The 19,895-nt window shown below is 58.2% G+C and overlaps 1 protein-coding gene across 1 annotated transcript in view; it reads left to right on the forward strand.

The window, feature by feature from the left end:
• Positions 1-2,679: 2,679 nt before the first annotated feature.
• The window catches only part of LOC116482382 (putative uncharacterized protein encoded by LINC00322), a 21,782-nt gene continuing 4,566 nt past the window's right edge, over positions 2,680-19,895 (forward strand). Inside the window, 1 exon segment of the mRNA XM_058427838.1 lies at positions 2,680-2,876. Coding sequence (XP_058283821.1) covers positions 2,680-2,876 — 197 coding nt within the window.

Consider the following 19,895-nt stretch of genomic DNA (forward strand, 5'->3'; position numbering starts at 1 on the left):
CAGGCGGCAGCCGGTCTCTTGTCTCCCCAAGGCCCCAGCAGCTCTGTCCTTCCACACAGCCCCTGCTGGTGGCCATCGCTCATATGGACACATCAGCCTCCAGGCTGCTGCAGGGCCTGTCCCTGTTGGCAGCTGTGACATTAGTCACCGAGGGGCTCCCCCGGCCTCCCCTGGCTGGCCGGGAGTGAGGTGACATGAATACACCGAGCAGGCAGCTCTGCAGAGCACTGGATCACCAGCGTCCCTTGTGGCCAGAGTGTGGCTTTAAAGTGTGTCCCAGAGGTGGCTCTCGAGGCAGTCTTCCTGGCTCCAGGGAGTGCCCATTCATTATGGCCAAATAAGCAGGCATAGGCGCCAGCCCCAGACGAGGTCTCTCGGGGCCTCCAGGGGTGGGAGACCCACCCTCTCCAGCGGCCTCAGGGTCCCCGGTGCTCGGAAGCCTGGCTCCTCTGGCTTCAGCTCAGGTCTACAGTGAGCAGGGAGTCTTCCCACTGCTGCTCCAAGCTGCCTGGGCCGGCTGTGACCCTGAGGGGGCTGCCTGCCCATCGCTGCCTGGGCCAACTGTGTTCGGTGAGGGGGCTACCTGCTCACCGCTGCCTGCCTTGAGTGCCGGGGTCTTTTGTGAAATAATCATGCTACTCAAGTTCAGTCCTTGAATAAATAGCACATTTTTGCATGTATTTTGTAGAGTGGCATATGCTTCAAAGTTCTAAAGGCACCGCGGGGTATCTATTCTGTGAAGCCTTCCTTCTACCCGGTCCCCGCCCGCCCGTCGAGACAAGCAGCACAGCCAACCGCGGTGTGCATCCTTCTGTGCGTTAATGAGCAAATAGACACAAGCACTGTCTATGCCTCTATGCGGAGGTGGGGGCTCACCGCTCGTGCTCTTCTGCACTTTTGCTTTTTTCAGCAAATGCCACGCGTCAGAGCTCTTTCTCCACTGCCACACAGCCCCAGCCTTTCCCGCGGCTGAGTGGCAGCCCATTGGAAGGTTCATAACTATCCATGGAAATCTAGGTTGAGTTCAGGTATTTGCAGTTAAAAACAATGCTAGCACACAGTGCTCTGCAATATGCCAGTATGAGTGCATGTGTGTCTGCGATGGGGACGGGGTGGTCTCAGGGGTGCAGCTGCAGGGCTGCACCAGTATGTGTGTGTGAATATGTCAGTATGTGTGCGTGTGCATCTGTGGTGGGGAGGGGGTAGCCTCAGGGGTGCAGCTGCAAATTGCATTTGCATCTGAACTTACGATTGCATTTGCACCTGTGCTTGTATTTGTGTTTGTATTTGCATTGGGGCTTTCACCTGTATTTGCAGTAGGAAGGGGCAGTCACACTCAGGTGGGTCCGCATGGGACATGTCACAGAAGCAAATCTGGCCTATACCTGGCTTGGGGGTGCTCTTTCATTCTTGACTTCACTAAAGGGCAGTAGGTCTGCCAGTCAGGGTCCTATAAGGAAAACCAGCTGGTCTAGATGTTCCAAGAGAGGAGCTTTAACACCAGGAATCAGCTACCGAGGTGCCAGAAGAGCAGAAGGGAGAAGCAGACTTGGGGGAGGCCAGGGCAGGAGGGTGCTCCTGGTGAAAGGAGCTGCTCCTGCCCATGGAGCCTGTGCTGCCGAGCTGTTAGAGCTGCAGCTGGCTCTGGATGTGCTGGTGAGGGGCCGCCTCCAGCAGGGCGGGGACACCTGCCTTGACCCCAAGCAGGGAGGGGATACCCGCCTTGACCGGAGGGGCTGCCCCCAGCAGGGCAGGGACCCCTGCCCTGACCCCCAGCAGGGAGGGGATACCCGCCTTGATTGGAGGGGCTGCCCCCAGCAGGGCAGGGACTCCTGCCCTGACCCCAGGGGCTGCCTCCCGCAGGGCAGGGACACCTGCCCTGACCCCCAGCAGGGAGGGGATACCCGCCTTGACCGGAGGGGCTGACCCCAGGGGCCGCCTCCCGCAGGGCGAGGACACCTGCCCTGACCCCAGGGGCCGCCTCCCGCAGGGTGGGGATGCCTGCCCTGACCAGAGGGGCTGCCCCCAGCAGGGCGAGGACACCTGCCCTGACCGGAGGGACCACCTGCAGCAGGGTGAGGACACCTGCCCTAACCCTAGTGGCCACCGATGCCAACGGGAAGGAAGAAGCGTTGCCCCTCCTCCTGCGGCAGAGCTGGCTGAGGCGCCCGTAGGCACGGGAGTTCTGGAAGTGAGTGTGCAGCTTCCAGGCCCCTAGAAACAAAGCGTGGGGCTGAGAGCAGAGGTGCAAGCAATGTGCAGGGAGTGAGCCCCACGCCCGCCCTGCTGTGGCCTCAGCGTGAGACCAGGCTGTCCTGTTGGCTCTGACCCAGTGGCGTTGGGGGCCCCTGAGGCTGCCAGGGCTGTGCTGGCCCGAGGCCTCCACCTCTGTCTGTTGAAACTCCACTATGCCCAGTACCACTCTCGTCCCGCATCCTCTGTGCTGGGGGCCGTTCCTGATGCTGGGGCCCTCATCCAATACTCAGTTTGCCCAACCAGGTGAGCAGAAGCTGCAGTCCTGGACTCCTATCCAGGATGCATCCCTGAGGACTGAGGGACCCTCACCTGCTGTGGCTGGAAGCCCTTCAGGCGGGCTCCCCAACAGCCGCCCCCCAACAGCTGCCTGGCACCTGCAGCGGGTGTCACAGAGGGGACTTGGGACCGAGGGCTGCTTGCGTCATGTTGTCCTGGGCTGTCAGGAACTGCCTAGAGCTCCTCTCTGGGGAGAAAAGGTGGACCGGGCCCCTCTGTGACATGAACCGTGCAGGGCCAGCTCTCAGGGGCCTTGCCAGGAAAGGGGAGCAGCGCTGCCTTCCATCCCCCATGGAGAAAATTGAGACCACGCTGGCAGCCATCCGGCTGGTCAGGTTTGACCGGTGGGTGTCCTGCGGCTGTTGCACAAAGCACCACAGACTGGGGTCCAGACAACAGACATTCACTCTCTTGTGCTGCTGGAGGCTGGACCCCCAAGATGAAGCCGTTGGCAGGGCTGGTTCCTTCTGGGGCTGGGGGATTGCGTCTGCCCAGGCCTCTCTCTGTGCCTCTGGGACCCTTGGTATTCCCTGGCTGGTGGAAGCAGCATCCCGGTCCCTGTCTCCCTCTTCAAACGCGTTCTCCAGCACCTGTCTCTGCCCAAATCTCCCCTTCTCGGAAGGACAGTGGTCATTGGATTAGGGGCCTAGCCTACTCCGGCATGGCCTCCTTTTAACCAATTCCATCTGCAAAAAGCCTATTTCCAAATGAGTCACATTCTGAGGTACCGGGGGTCAGGACTTCGGCATATAAATGGGGGAGTGGGATGGAGACAGACGTAATCCAACCCGTAACAATCCCCTCATAAGCAAAGAACTTCTCCAAACGGAAATAAAGAAGTCTCAGTGGCCTGTTACATTAAATTGGAGACAAGGCCCCAAGAGGCCCAAGCGGTTGGTGCCAGGCAGTCCTCGCAAGTGACCTCACCCTTGCTTGAGTTGCAGAGGTAAGCGAAACTGAGCTATTTCTTGTAAATGTCTACATTAAAGAGAAACAGAACTTAAGCTCCACCAATCAGAGGCAGCCAACAAACTTACATAACCAGGGACTTTCCAATGGGATGGACCCAATAAAGAAACTGCGTACGTGTGGCCAATCAGATACTTTCTCTGCTTCGCCTTAGGCAACTGCTGTACCTACGACCAATCAGATACTTTCTCTGGTGTTCGTCAGGCAACTGCATACCTGCAGCCAATCAGATACCTTCTCTGCCTGCTAGCAGCCAATCAGATACTTTCTCTGCTTTATGTGCTTCAACTGCATGCCTGTGGCCAATCAGATACCTTCTCTGGCGTACGTCAGGCAATGGCGTACCTGCGACCCATCAGATACTTTCTCTGCTTCACGTCTGCGCCTGTCCTAGCAGAGCTGCCCCTGTGTTCCCTTGGTGGAGCTCCTGATCCATTCTGGTGTGGGGCTGCCCGATTCATGAATGGTGGTTTGCTCAAGTCAACTCTTTAAAAAGTGTATTATGCCTCAGTTTACCTTCTTAAAACATACCTCAACTTGAAAGGCAGGTCGAGAACAAGAGTAGGGAGTTCTCAAGGATGTAAATATAAGGGACCACTAAACACCAGGAAGAAGGTTCGACCTCATTAGTCAACAAAAGAATTTACATCCGGACACTACAGTTTCCCTGTTGAACTGGCGAAATTTTATTTAACTGATCATCCTCAGTGGAGCATACATGCAGGTAGACTTTTAGAGGATGTTGTCAACGTGAATCTGCAACCTCAAAACATTCCTTCAATCCTGGGCTTCTATTTCTGATCCTCTAACATAACGAAAGATCCCAAGCTATGGCAAAATATTGATGCAGAAAAAGATTCATCTCAGGGTAATTAAAAAATGCACAGAAGCAAATCCAATATAGCAAAAGGAGAGATTTGAGTATATCCATAGGAGAGAATGCCGTACAATCATTACAAATTACATTGAAAAAGGAGGCACTGGAGACCCCTATGGTTACAGTGGTGAGCAACAGACGTGAGCTAAGCTTATGCACACACACACCACACACACGCACATGTTGGGTTAAAATCGAACCCGGCAGTGAGTTTACAGAGGTATGACTGAGTGTCAACGCAAAGAGGCCGTGTCCCAGAAAGGATATTTTGATATTTACAAGAAGAGGGCCCTGCCACGCCTCGCAGGGGCAGGGAATGCCAGTTAGTTTGGGGAGGAGCAGGCACCAGCCTTTCTTGGGGTTTCCTTGGGAAAGGCAGGGCAGGTGGGTAGATGGCTCAGGACTGGCTGGCACGAACAATTCTGGTGGACTTTGGGGTGTAGAGGCTGTCCCTGCTTGCCTGGCTCTGGGGTCATCTAGGGCAGGGAAAATGCTGGCTTGGTGTACCAGTGAGATGAAGCGGGTGGTTGGGGTATAGACAGGACTGGCTGCTCTAGGCCAAGCGCTGTCTTGGCTCTGAGATCAGCCAGCTCTGGAAGGGACAGTCTGCAAGAGTCTTTGAACGCCAGAGCATCAAGAATACAGAAAATAAGAAAATTATGGTGAATGCAATTGGCCCTGTGACAAATGGATGCCAAAAATACAGAATCTCAGAAAACCCAGCTAGAACACACACACATACACACACACACACACACACACACACACAGAGACATTATTTAACTATGTTTTTGAAATGCACAGAAACAGGCAACGCTGGAAGGAAACATTCCAAAATGTTGATGGTGTTCTTTGTGTTGTGAATATATGGTGGGTTTTTCTCCTTCTGTTTCTTGTAATGTTCTTAATTTTCAAATTCTCTGTCAATGAATATGTATTATTTTTATAGTGAGGAAAAAAGGGTTTAAACTATTTACCGGCTGCCTGGACAGGCGGCCTCAGCTGGGGCCTCCCCGAACCCAGCAGCCCTGTTCCCTCACCTGCCGGGCTGGGGGACCCCGTACCGCTGCACATCACTCGGGCACCGTGTCTCCTGCTGGCGTCTGAAGAGCTGGGAGGGAGGAGCATCGGAGAAGGGTGTGTGGTGATGCTAGCGGTGAGATGGGACCCAGGGCATATTGGTGGCTGTCAGCTATTCCATAGATGGTGTCTTGGGCTCTGCAGAGCCTGTCCCGAGGACAGCACGCTCAGTGTGAGGGGCCAGGCGCCCTCCACACCCCTCTCAGCTGCCACCTGAGCCCGGGCAGAGCGAACTGGCTGGGACTCAACACTGTCCTCACCAAGGGGCGGGACCTGGTGGCAAGCACACTGTTGGGATAGTGGGGCCTTGGGGCCTCAGCCTTCATCTGCACACGCGCCGCCCCACAGGCCTCCCAGGCTTCCATCCCAGCAGGGGACCAGTGTCCTGATCTGCCTGGGACTTCCTTGGTTTCAGCACTAAAAGCCCCATACCCTGCTAGCCCAGGCCAAATGCGGAGGATAGGTTACGTATGCTCGATGTCCCCTCAGAGCCCTGAGCCATGCAGGGCCCCCACATCCCCACGTCTCCACCCCCTCTCACCCCAGATCTGGTCTGAGTGGGAGTCGGTCCTGCGGTCCCAATGGTCTCTGACGGTCACAGTTCCCTGGGATCCACAGCTCCCAGTCACCTGGGGGTGGCACAGAATGTCTCGGGGTGGGGGACAGGTGTCAGAGGGCTTAACTGCACCTCTGCGCTAGGGGCTGTCCTCCCCAAAAGTCCTGGAGGGATCATTCTCCATAAGCCCCTCCTGCCAGATGCTGGGCTACCTGTGATGGGGGCGGAGGGACTGCACCATTAGCTCTGGAAAAGGGTGTGTGTGAGAGCAGAGGGGCTGGAGAGAGGATGAGAGAGGAAGGGGGAGGGGCGGGAAAGAGTGAGTCTGCGGAGGAGGAGAATTAGCTTGGGGTTCTGTCCTCAGGGGACCCAGATAGCTCCTGCTCCGGAACATGCTTTGGTTCAGTAGTGGCCTTCGAGGTCAGCCGGATGGCCAGAGAACTCCCCTTTTATTAACATTTTCTCAGGCACTTTAAACCGCAGTCATCACGTAGGAAGCATAGGTTACAAATTATGGCAAAGTATGCTTTGGCTGATCTTTTGGCTCCATTGCATATACGCACAATCTACACACACATTCGTGTGTCACCAGAACCACAACTCGAGACAATTTTAATGCAGAATTGGGAAAAACAAACATGCCCAACCGCATTCTGAAACAAGCCCTTTCCGGCCTCCCTCCCAGGGACCCAGAAAGACAGCTCCCTGGAAGTCAGAAAACAGAAGCTGGAGTCTCAGCTGCTCCACAGAGCGCCCTGGGACTTAAGGTGTCACTTGCCTCGGTTTCCCCAGAAAGGGTGAGAGAAGGAGGGGGCCTCTTATTTTCCTTTCTTGGCACACAATGGCTGTCTCCATGAAGGCCTCCAGGGCCATGGAAGTGAGCAGCAGGACCAGCTCCTAGTGGGCACAGCCAACCCTTCTGCGGGAGCCCCTTCCCGAGGATGGCGCGGTGGGCAGAGGCTGCAGCTTCAGCCTCCTAGGCTGAGGTCGGGCAGGGCCTCCAGGGGGTTGAGCCGGCTACCCTCCCCCCGGGAGTTGGCTGCCTCCTCCTCCGGCTTTGGCCCCTGGATCCCTTAAAAAGCAAGCACCACCTTAGAGCCGGGTGATTAAACCAAGACACTGGTCTTTTATGCATGTCTCTGCCAACCGCTGTTTCAGTCTCTTGTCAGACACATTCATGGTTTCCAGCAGGACGTTGGTAAATTTCTGGCTATGAAATGATAGTGTTTCTACAGCAGCCGCAAGCAGGGTAAACGGGAAGGGTTAAACTGGCTTCCTGACCGGAACATTTGGGGACTTTTATCACACGTCACTGTCTGTGACAGCCTCTGGGGCTTTGGAATATTCCGGCACAACTGCCGGCTCCTTGGGCTCATCTTGGCTCAGCAACAAGTTCCCAGGCAAGGCCGTGGTGCCCTGGACAGGTCAAGAGCAGATCGGGACGGGGCTCGCCGCGTCGAGGGGCGGGCTTCTCGAAGGGAAACGCAGTCTGCATTGCCCTGACCGTGTCTCGGGGCTGCCCAGGGCAGGTCCAAGTAGGCTGGTGGATTTCTGGGTGTGTCATTTGCTCTCTCAGGCGTGCGTGCGGGCACCGCCCTTGGAGCCCCTGGGCCCTGCTTCCTCGCTGCGGCTGGGACCCTGTCCTGCGGGGCCATGAGCTCCGAGGAGCTGTTTCACAGTGAGCCTGGCTGGGTCCTCCGGGTTCTCCTCTGGGCGACGAGGGCAAACTTGTGGAGCTTCAGGATTTTGAGAATTGCAGGAAACAAGACCTGAACTCAAATTAACTTTAAGCCAAAAAGGAAATTTGTTGAGAGTCCTTGGAGGAGCCGGCCTTGGGGACTTCAGCGACCCAGCCCCCTCCTACTGTCCACCCTGTTTCCCTCTAGGTGGGGCCTCTTTCTCTCCTCTGACGGAGGGACTCCTTCTGGGCCTGGCCTGGCCACACAGCACCCCACAGCCTGCATGGTGGCCCGGCTGGGATACCTCCAGCCCCAGAGGCAAGAGGCCCCCTACTGATGCGGCGGAGGTAGGAAGGGGCTGGGATACAGCTGGCGGCAACCGTACCCAGTGCCCACTGCACCCCAAGACCCCCAGGTGGGGCCCCGAGGTGGGGACAGGAGTTCCAGCCCAGGCCCTGATGCCCAGTGCCACGTGCGCCCGGCGAGCCCCTTCAGTGTCCTGGGTCTGTCCTTCAGCCACAGGATGGGAACATGAGGCAGCTCCAGGGTGGCACCTGTGGCCATGGCCAAATTCAGCCTGCCCGTGTCTGACCACAGGCTAGGAATGATTCTAACATTCAGAAATGGTTGGGGAAAAGAGAAGGCTTTGTGACACATGAAGGTTAAACAGAATTCCCATTTCCAGGTCCATAAACACAGTGTAATTGGCACAAGCCACACCCACTCTTCCACATCTGTGGATGCTCCTGCACTTTGAAGGCAGAGACCGCAAGGCCCCTCCCAGAGACGGGGTGCCGGCCGGAGGCCCCTTCCAAAGACGAGTGTTTCTCGTTCAGCCGGCTCAGGCTGACTATGAATTCAGCCTCCGCCAAAAACGCCAGAATCCTTCGTCGTGGTTTTTATGCCCTACATTTTTTTCTAATATGCAAGAAAACCAATCTGTGACTGTTCAAAAGTAGACGCTAAAATCACATTCCACTGCAAGAATCCTAAGGCCCTGCCTGATTTGAGGCCTCTTCCCACCGGGTGTCCTGGGGTCCCTGGGTCCTGACGTCCCTTCCCTGCCTGAGCTGTGATGGTCACCAGGCTAGCAGGGCCAGAGCCGGGCTGGGGGCCGGCACTGTGGAGGGGGAAGGAATCTGCAAGGCACATCTGTCCTCTCTTGGTCGGCCCTGAAGAGCGAGGTGTGGCTCCATCACATGCTCTGGAAGAAGAATTCAAAAAGGTCTAAGCTCTTCGTGTGCTCCTCAGAGGAACGGAGGGGCCGCTGGCTTGTTTCCTGGGAGTTGGTGCATGGGTCATGATGGGGCATCTGTTCTCAGGCCCACGGTCTGACCAGTCAGTTGTGCTTTGGGGCAGTGGGGGAGCCATCTGGAAGGTGCGGGTGCCTGCTTTCTGTAGGGTTGGGGGTTCACCTTTGCCTTTGCAAGTGGGCCTGGTGGGAAAGGCAGGCCCTGGGGTCCCAGCCACATGGCCTGGGGTTGAGGTAACCACAGGGTTTCGTGGTGGCAGTAGGGGGTGATGCCCAAGGGCCTCTCAATACCAACTGGAAGGTCAGGCCCAGCCACCCGAAGCTGCTGGTGGGTTCCAGGGCCTGTGGACTCCACTTTGCACCCAAAACAGACAGATGGGGGTGACGCCAGAGCTCCCCAAGGGGTACGGAGACCTGGGTGGTCTCTGATCCCCTCATTGTGGTCTGGGAGCTGCCGGATCATGGGACACAAAGATCCCATCTCAGAAACATTCTTCTGGGACTGCTATCTTGGCCAAGCTGCAGAGTCCAGCGTGGTCATTCCTGGCAGAGGGGTCAGTCAGCAGCGGGCCGGGAAGCAAAGGCTCACAGACCTCACCTCCTCAGCCTGCTGCAGGCAGGTGGTGGTCACACTCCTGACCCGGGACTTGGGATTCCTGGATGGTGTGTGCCGTGGGAGCACCCGCACAGAAGAGGCCCTCCAGGGGCAGTGGCTGCCCCTCCCCAAGCAGCCAGGCCAGGTACTGGGTAGACCTAGAACCTCCTCTGGGCCTCCCACTGCACCATCTCCCAGCCCTGCTCAGTGAGCCCCGAGCTGGGGAATGGTGACCATCCATGGCTGGCTGGAAGCCTCCGAGCGCAGCAGAGGCTGTGTGTGCTTCCCCTGAGGCGGGGCTGCCATCCACAGACGCTCTCTTCAAGCTGCCTCTGCCCTTGGGAGCCCTCTGGAATGGGGGGATGCAGGGGGAGGCCCGGCGGGAGGCTGCCTGGTCCTTGGGGCAAGTGAAAGAAGTGTCTTTTGGCCGGGCACGGTGGCTCAAGCCTGTAATCCCAGCACTTTGGGAGGCCGAGGCGGGCGGATCACGAGGTCAGGAGATCGAGACCATCCTGGCGAACACGGTGAAACCCCGTCTCTACTAAAAATACAAAAAAAAAAAAATTAGCCGGGCGTGTTGGCAGGCGCCTGTAGTCCCAGCTACTCGGGAGGCTGAGGCAGGAGAATGGCGTGAACCCGGGAGGCGGAGCTTGCAGTGAGCCGAGATCGCGCCACTGCCAAGATCCGTCAAAAAAAAAAAAAAAAAAAAAAAAAAGTGTTTTGAGCCTCAGCAGGCCCTTGAGAGGGGCCTCCCTGACAGCCAGAGATCCAGAGGAGGAAGGAGCGTGGGTTAAAATGGGGCCAGGACAGGCTTGGGGCTGGGGGGCTGCCTCATGAAGGAAGGAGCGGGGCAGGAAAGAGCAGAGGAACCCACAGGGAGGGCCTCCATCCAGGAGGACAGGAAGGACAGGCCCCCACTCAGCTGCATGTGACTCGGCCTGAGCGCTTTCTCACTCACAGTTCCCGGGCCTTGCCTGTTCTCATTGGATCACGTGGTGGATACGGGATTGACCACGACCCTCCACCCCGTCCAACTCAGGGTGATGTGTTGCCTAATCTTTTGCTCCTGTTGGCAGAAAATAAGCCAGTAACACCCTCCCCTAGAGAGGCCCAGGGAGCCCCTGCATCAGCTCCAGAGGCCCCTGGAAAGACGTGATTAAAATGAAGGAAGCCGGAGCTCGTCCTCACTGAGCTCCAGTTGGGCACACGCTTCTCGTACCCTCTCGGCAGCGGGGAACTGGGGCTCTGTGGGCCGATGCCTCAGGCCCAGACGAGATGGTGGGGTCTGGGCGGCCGGGCACCCTTCCTCCTCCCCCAGCCCTGGAGCAGACGCTAACCCACGTCTGTGGGAGTTCTCACGTGGTCAGCCCCAAACCCGGCTCCCAGCCAGAGTGTGGTCTGGAGCGGGGTCCAGATCAGAGACAACTTCCAGGGGCTGCTTGAGCTGGGAGTGAGGAGCCTCTCCGGAGGGGCTGGGGCACAGGGACGCACCCGCCCAGGTCGAAGAGGCTCCCAGGCAGCTTGATACATACCTACAGGAAGCAGTCAGAGAGCGCGGGCACCCGGCTTCCCCGCACCTCGGATGGACCACTTGGGACTTGCATGGAGGCCCTTGTGATGTCGCCAGGGAGCCAGGGGGCCACGCTAGCCCTCGCTGCAGTGTGGGTTTCTGGGGTGTCTTCTCTGCAGGGAGAGACGCCTGTGGGAAAGGGCTGCTCCCCTGCCCTGGGAAGTTCTGACACCCGGCAGAAGTGGAGACGTGAGAGAGCATGGCCCCAGCTGTCTAGTCAGTTGTTCCTTGGTTTTCTCGTGTATTTGTGTGACTCCTGTAGCGAGGGTCCACCACGCACTGTGCTCATAAGCAGCCTTTCCGGTCTGTAATGCAGCCCCCAAGGTGAGGCAAGAGGGGCCCTGGGAGACCAGGGCCGTTGGTCGGCAGTGACCTGGCTTTGATGCGCAGCATTCGCCAGTTCCCGTGGTGCAAACACTCCCAGCATGGCCAATTCCGACCTACCGACATGAGGTCACGAGCCACTGTCGGGACGAAACGCCCCAGTCCATAAGCTGGGGCCCCCAGCCACCAGCCACAGCTTAGGTCCAGCCCAGGGAGGTCAGCAGCTGTGCAAGGAAGCTGTGTTCCCTTAGTTTACAAGTGAGAATATTGAGATCTCGAGAGGCAGACAGGCCGCATGTGCAGTGAGAAGCAGAGCGGACGCAGATGCAGACCTTCCTGTCCTGCCTCTCTCTGCCCTCTGACTGCTGCTCTGGCAAGGTCGGGTGGGGGCTGGGGGCCTAGAGACCGGCTCACTCCCAGAAGAAGCCCCTGCCTGCTGCCCCCCGGGTCGGGCCTGGGGGCAGCTGTGCAATACCAAGTGGCGGGGAGCAGCCCGAACTTCGTCCCAGCCTCGGTCTCAGGGCCCTGGGCTCCTGCCAGCCTCCCTCTTGCCAAACTCGGCTTCCTTCCTGGGTGCCCTGGGCTTGGAGAACATTCAGGCAGGTCGGGGCAGAGCCCACAGCGTCCATGTGCACCCCCAGGAGCCCCCACCCAGGCGTTCTCCTTGCACTCCTTGTTTGGAAACAGCAGTGTTTGCTTTTGAAGGGCACCGGGGTGTATGCTGCACTTACAGGAGGACCGCCGAGTATTTTCTTAACGGAAGAGCAAATATTTACGTCTTAGGAACTAAAGGGCAGTTTGGCGTGTGTGGGATATTGACTCTCGACTGGGGGTGGGCAGGGAAACAAACCCTTGGCTGCCTTTGGCGTTGCTCGGCCAAAATGAGCAGAGGCGTCTGCCTTGGTCTAGGGGCCACCTGGGCCTCTATTTACCTGCCAAGAGAGAAAGAGGGCCGAGGTGGCTGTGCCAGCAACTGCTCCTCAGCTTGGGGTGACTGAGCAACCCTCGATCAGCCCCCTCCTGACCACCACCTTCCCCAGCAGGTGGGGTGGGGGCAGGGGTCCTTCTGCCTCTCTGACTTTTGCTGTGCCTGAGGGCAGAAGCCCTTGCTTGGTCCCCCCTCCAGCCCTGTCCACACTTGCTGGTGATGGCCACCAGCCCAGCCATGTGGGGAGCATGCCCGCCAGCCTGCTGTGCGTCGGCAAATGGAGCCTGGGCCAAAGGGTTAGGTTATTAAAGGTAAACACACACACCTGCAAAGGCTAGTGCAGTGGGGAGGCAGCCGAAGGGGATGCGGGGGAGCCCACAGGGAGAATGGAGCCTCCTAAGGACCCCCAGCACCCACTTCCTGGGCTGGTGAGCTGCAGCCAGAGCCCCTGGATTCACCCAGGCCTGGGGCCTGTCTTTGAGGCCCGCTGACACCAGCCCTGCCCAGGAGTGCCAGCCCAGCCCAGGAGTGCCAGCCCGGCCCAGGAGTGCCAGCCCGGCCCAGGAGTGCCAGCCCGGCCCAGGAGTGCCAGCCCGGCCCAGGAGTGCCAGCCCAGCCCGGGAGTGCCAGCCCAGCCCTGCTGTGGGAGCACATGGGGCGCTCTGGGGAGCAGGCTGGTCCTGACCCCAGCAGGAGATGCAGTTCAGGGACCTCCCCAGCGGGGGGTCCTACCGAGATGCACCTGCCTGTCTGCTGGTTGCTTGGCTTCCTAACCCCATGGCAATCCTGCTGCATGCTTCTGGAAGTTTCCACCAGCAATCCCATGAGCTCTGGGTCTGCACTTCAGCTATCTGCATGGAAAAGGGCACCTGTTTTGTGAGTAACCCAGGTGTCCGTGGCCCCAATTCAGAGGCAGGGTTGTCCCTGAAGCTGCCGGTGGCCCTGGGTTGCTGGGAGCAGAGGGTCAGCAGAGTACAGCAGCGTCCCCACCCAGGGCAAAGCCAGGACAAGGCCTTATAGGCCAGGAGAGGGGAGGGTGGTGGCTCTCTGCTGGGCCGCCAGGCGGAAGGTAAACAGCGCCGGGGGCTGGTCGCTCCTGTCTCCAGGCAGGAATGCACAGGCCGCGCCCCAGGCAGGTGAGTCCCCAGGGAGGGTTCTGCCCTCTGAAGGCCACCCACACAGGTGGCCTCTGCAGTGGCTGAGAGGTCACAGGCTGCTGTGTTCCCCATCCTTACCCAGCTCTGACTGCCCGGTGAACTTGGGCTGTGCACACAGAGCGGTTTCTCTGCACAGCAGAGCGTCATGTCCACCGTGTCCCGTGACTGTCTGCCTCACATATCGGAGAAAGGTGGCTGGAGCCAGTTCTCACCCCGGGCTGCCTGTCGGGGGCAAAGGTGCCCTGGGGGGGCCTCACATCATCGTCCTAAACCCCAGTCTCGTCCCACCCACCTGGACCCACCCTGACCCTGAACAGCTGCCCTACTGTCAGCCCCCAGGTGGCCGTTCTCAGCCCGTGGACACCCTGCTCCTTCATGCGCACTGAGTGCAGGGCAGAGGGTCTCAGCCCCAGCTGCACCGTGTGTGTGTCATGGAGGGGACAGAGAAACGGTCAAAATCCTGAGACACGCTCTCTGCTGTTATGCGTGTGAAAGTGTGCTTGCATTGCACACACACATATATGCTGTGTACATGTGTGCACACATTTTGCACACGTGTGTTGTGTGCTCATGTCCTGTACATGTGCTTGATGTGTGTGTGCGTGCATATGTATGTGCAAGTGAGTGTGTTATGTGGGTGTGCACGGGAATGTGTGTGTAAGCCCATGTGTATGCGTGTGTGTGTATATGTATGTGTGTGCATGTGTGTGTGTGCGCGCCTGTGTGGGTGTGTGTGTATGTGTGTGCATATGTGTATGTGTGTATGTGTATGTGTGTGTATGTGTATGTGTGTATGTGTATATGTGTGTATGTGTGTGTATATGAGTATGTGTGTGTGTATGTGTATGTGTGTATGTGTGTGTATGTGTATATGTGTGTATGAGTATGTGTGTGTGTATGTGTGTGTGAGTATGTGTGTGTGTATGTGTGTGTATGTGTGTGTATGTGTATATGTATGTGTATGTGTATATGTGTGTGTATGTGTGTATGCGTGTATGTGTTTGTGTCTGTGTATGAGTATGTGTGTATGTGTATATGTGTATGTGTGTGTATGTGTATGTGAGTATGTGTGTGTATGTGTGTGTATGTGTATATGTGTATGTGTATATGTGTGTGTATGTGTGTATGCGTGTATGTGTTTGTGTCTGTGTATGAGTATGTGTGTATGTGTATATGTGTATGTGTGTGTGTATGTGTGTGAGTATGTGTGAGTATGTGTGTGTACATGTGTGTGAGTATGTGTGTATATGTGTATGTGTATATGTGTGTGTATGTGTGTATGCGTGTATGTGTTTGTGTCTGTGTATGAGTATGTGTGTATGTGTATATGTGTATGTGTATGTGTGTGTGTGTGTGTGTGCACGCGCACACACCTATTTAAGGATGCACAGGTTGCTCCTGCAGGCTGGCAGCATGTGTCTGTGGAGCGGTGGGTGGCGCTTGCCACGGCAGCCGAGATCTCCATGGTGGCTCCGGTCTGGTGGGGCCTAAATGGTGCCCCAGGCCTCCCATTACGCAGACCGGCTGCCATGTGGCTCTCAGAAGCCTCGTTCCGTGTGCCTGTGTGGCGGTGAGCTGCCCCGGCGAGGATCTTCTGAAAGGTGGGACAGTCTCTGGGAGGCTGATGGAGGCCAGCAGCTATAGCTCCCACTGGCTGCTGTTAAGAAACCCAGGTATAAAGGGACCCAGAGGAAATAGGACACGGCCCACATGCCACTCACCCCCACTCAGAGGCTGCCCTGCATGACCCCATGTGCCACCACACATGGCACATGGCCCCCATGTGCCACCTTCACACCCCTGGGGCAGGCACAGCACCTGCCTCACAGCCTGTGGGCATCCTGGCCTGAATTCCTGCCATGCTTCAAGTGCCACCTGGGCCAAACCGCCAGTGACCACAGCCAAGGGGCCACCATCCGCCGGGGAACAGGGAGACGAGCAGGGGCTGGCTTGGCAGACAGAACCTGTGGCTTCATGGGGCCACCATCCCCACCCAGAGCTTCAGAGTATCTGCCTCTCCCTGACCTCTGGGGAGCCCCACAAGCCATGCTGGCTGCCCCCTGAAGAGCAGCTGATGACCTCGAATGGCAGGCCCCACGCCAGAGCCCCCCTCCCCCTGGGCAGCCTAGGGCTGCCAGCTGGGGCAGTGGCAGCTGCCTGGGGAGCTGGGAGCTTTTGATTTGCGTCAGTGCTGAGCTGGCCAGGAGGGGCTCACGCCGGGTGCTCAGCAGCCACTGGGAGTCACGGTGACATCACAGCTCTGGGGGTGCAGAGAGGGTCCTGCAGGGAGACAGGGGTGGCTGTATGCAGCCCAGTGCTGAGCCCACACCCCTGTCTCCCCAGGAGCCGGGTTTTTAAAAGTAGTTTCCATGATGCAAGCACCAGGTCAGTCCCCTGAGAGAAGGCGGAAGCCGGAGAATTGTCTCTCCCACGATGGGCTGCCCTGACGGCCCCCAGCAGCAGTGGGCCGGCCACCCTGTGGCCACCAAAGGACTCCAGCTAATTGAGGGGCTTGACAGGAGCCCTGGCCATGGCTGGAAACCTGCAATTTCATTGAGATGAAAGGGTCCTCAAAGGATACTCCTGAGAAATGCAGCGGCCAAGAGGGGCGGAAAGAACGCTCGCTTCGTGGGGTCCCTACAGGGCGCTCCAGGGAGCCTCAGCTTGAGTGTGGCACTTCCCTGGGAAAGAGCTGGGTTTGAGTCCAACTGTGTGACCCCACGTGTGTCTCCTCCCGACCGCCCTTCGTCACCGACCCCGCCCACCCAGGAACAGAAGATGTGAGTCATCTCCCACATTCCACGCTTTATCCTCGCAAAGGCCTCCCAAGAAGGCAGCTCCCCCAACCCCGCCAACCTACCCTGAGTCAGTCAACAGCCCAGGCACCGTCCAGGTGCCCCCGCCAGCAGGCTGCCCCCAACTTCTGGCAGCAACTGCCCCCGACAGCCTGACCTGCCTCCCTCAGCTCACCTCTGCAGACGCCCTCTGCTCCTCGGCTCAAACACCCCACCTCAGCTGATTGCTGAGCTCCAAGACGGCCCCTCTCCCCAGGCTGGAGGGCGCATGCCAATGCCAGGGCCACAGCTCCCGGCCTGGGGAGGGGACTCTGCTGGTCATCGGGGCTGGGTTTAAACACTGAGGACAGACTCACTTGTGTTTAAAGACCCTGGGCAGAGCGTGCTCACTGGATCCCCTTCCCAGCCACAAGGAGAGCTGGGCGCCCCTGAGGTTCCTTGGTGGGGGTCTGTCCAGTCCCAGGCCAGGTGGGACCAACAACTCCACTGACCTGCAGCCCACTTGGGGTGCGAGGTTGGGAGCCCTGCCTAGAGGCAGATGCTCACGCCTTGGTCATGTTTGGAGGACACCTCTCCCTCATCAGGGCTCCCAGCCTGTCCCTCCTCCTCAGCCCCTGCAGCCCACCCGCCCCTGGTGGTGTCCCGGGACAGAGGTGCTGCCCTGATGGAGGAGGCCGTCCTACCAGGCGCTATCGTGTTGTCTCCCTAAGCCAGCCCGGCTCTTCACGGACCGTGTTTCAGGTGGAGAATTCCGGGCTCAGGGAGGCTGTGGTCACTCCTGGTCGCACACTCATGGGGGGCAGAACTGAGATTCCCATGAGACTTGTTGCTCAATCCATGCCTCCCCAGCCCTGCGGTAACAGACGGCCAGACACTCAGTGGCTGGAACACGCAGATCGATTCTCAGGATTCTGGAGGTCGATGTCTTGACCCACTCGCCGATGGAGATGAGAGTGTGGGCCAGGCGGCCTTCCTCCTGCAGGCTCAGGGAGAAGCCACTTCCCTGCCTTTTCCTGCTTCCCGAGGCCACCCACATTCCCTGGCTCACAGCCTCTTCCTCGGTTCCAAGCCAGCCGTGGAGGGCGGGGCCCTCGTGTTGCATCTGATGTTGGGTGTCCTCCCTCCCCTGCCCACAGTGCTCACACCGGGCCTGCCGGGGAACCCAGGTGCCTCTCCACTGCCAGCCGGGTGGGGACCAGCCCCAGCTACCCTCTGCCGTGTAAGGTGAGACATTTTCACAGCTGCCAGGATTAGGGCCTGGTCATCTTTGGGGCCACTACGCTGCAGGTCATTCTCGACTAAGCTCTGGGGATACACACGAGTGTCCATCCTGATGGGCCGGGAGGGGTAGGCAGAGCCGCAGGATGGAGATGCCTGGTTCCTGGAGCGCTGTCCTTGCAGGCAGAGGCTGCGGGGAGGCTGCACTGCCCATCAGCGCCAGCGTTGATAGGGCAGTGGAGGAGGACACGCTGGGATTGTTCACATAAAAATATGAGATTCCGAAGAAACGGTGGCTTTGTCAGGGGCACCTGGGACACCTCCCAGATCTTTGGGAGTAGTTCACAGTCCCAAGATGAGAGTGTGCTCCAGGAAAGGGTGACCTGCCCCCAGATGGCTCTCACAGCCGTGTCCAGCAGGGGCTGGGGGTGGCAGCTATCAGTGTTACTACGGAGAAGAACAGGAGAGAAAGAGGAAGGAGACCGCAGGAGGCAGCTGCAGAGGCGGCAGGAAGGAAGAGTGACTGAGGCTGCTGTTGTGCCAAGGATCCAGACCTGGAAGGAAACGGGGTCACACAGACCCTGGAAGGAGCTGGGGTCCCAGGGGAGGGAAAGTGGAGTCTCAGCCCCAGTTGGGCTCCACGCCAGAAACTCACGATTCCTTTCCAGCCACACCTGCGCAGTGAGGCCAGTTTCCTCCTGCCTGCGACAGTGCCCCCCACCACAGCCTGTGGCCGCGCTGGGGTTTGTCCGGGCACCCCTGAGGCTCAGGAGTGGTGGACTCTCTGGAAGGAGCTGGTAGAGAAATGACAGAGTCTTGCCCGCCTGCTTCTGCAGACCCTCCCAGGGTACAGGCACCCACTCTGGGCTCCCGTCCTGGAGTCAAGGGAACAGGAGAGGCCAGCCCAGGATGCAGTGAGGTGCCTCCTTGTCCCCTTGCTCTGGAGGTTGTTTTCTTTGGAGGTCATGACTGATGGACAGCAGGGGCTGGTGCTCCTCATGCCCATCCCATCAGAGGCTTCTGAGCTGGGAAACCGGGGGCTCCTTTGGCGAAAATAGAATGGGGTGGGAGCAGGGGAAGGACAGGATGGGAATCAGGAGGGGATGGAGGCAGGGAGATGGGCGATGCACAGGAGAGAGGAGCCAGCCTGGAAGTTCCCCACTGCCCTGGCGTGGCGTGGCATGGTGGGTCCCTGTGGCCAGGGGCTTTCTTTGCCGTCTCTCCAAGGCTCTCGGACACCAGGGTTCAGCCAGGCCATCACAGCCTGGGGCAGTCAGGACAGGTTCTGGGGCCCACAGCAAGTCACCCCTCCAGCATATCACCTGGCCTGTCTGGTTCCCAGGATCTGTCCTGCCTTCTCACCACCTCTGGGTTCTGGAGCCTGCCCAGGCCCCATCTGCTTGAAGCCTGGCTCTCCTGCAGAGCCCCAAGATAGGCCCCGGCCCTGAGCTCAGCCTGGACACTGCGGGCACGGGTAACGCCAGACACTTTGACGTGGTGCTGGCCTTGCACAGGTGCTGCTGGGATTCCCTGGCTGTGTGTGCCATCCTGGCACACTGCAAGACAGGCACCTCTCAGAGTCTGGGCAGGAAACAGATGGCCCACTCATCGGGGGTGTTTGAAGAGATTTGTTCATGAAAAGAGCATTTTCAGAGGTGTTGGCAGGTTGAGGGAAAAACGCCAAGGGGCCTGTGGTAGTGGAAGGCGTGAGCACCCCCAGGACCAAAGAAGCAAAGGAAGGAAAGCTGTTGCCAGAACCGGGGTCAGAGCCCTGGGGAGGGGCCAACTGGCAGGAAGGTGTGCTCCTGGAGGGATGTGGTCAGAAGGTCCCTCCTGTCCTGTCTGTCCTTCCTGAATCTGATGTCCTGCCACCATCTTCGATTGGCTGAAGCCCCAAACAGAAGCCCAGAGGAGAAGGAGCCTAGTGGGAGAAGTCACCTGCCTAGCGGGCAGCTTTCTGAAGTGCAGTACAGGTGGCAGGAAGAGGGATGGAGAGAGAATGTGGGGCAACCAGAAATATCCAGTCCTTACCCCCAAGAGTAGTAGCTAGGTGGTGGTAGTGATGGTGATGGTGATGGTGATGGTGATGGTGGTGGTGGTGGTGACGATGACGATGTTGGTAGTGATGGTGATGGTGGTGGTGGTAGTGATGGTGATGGTGGTGATGGTGGTGACGATGATGATGTTGGTAGTGATGGTGATGGTGCTAATAGTAGTGATGGTGGTGATGGTGGTGATGGTGGTGGTGATGGTGATGGTGGTGATGGTGATGATGGTGATGGTGGTGGTGAGGATGGTGGTGGTGGTGGAGATGGTGGGGATGATAGTAATGGTGGAGTTGATGGTGATGGTTGTGATGGTGA

This window comes from Hylobates moloch, unplaced genomic scaffold, assembly GCF_009828535.3.
Source record: "Hylobates moloch isolate HMO894 unplaced genomic scaffold, HMol_V3 SCAFFOLD_14, whole genome shotgun sequence".
Classification (NCBI taxonomy): Eukaryota; Metazoa; Chordata; class Mammalia; order Primates; family Hylobatidae; genus Hylobates; species Hylobates moloch.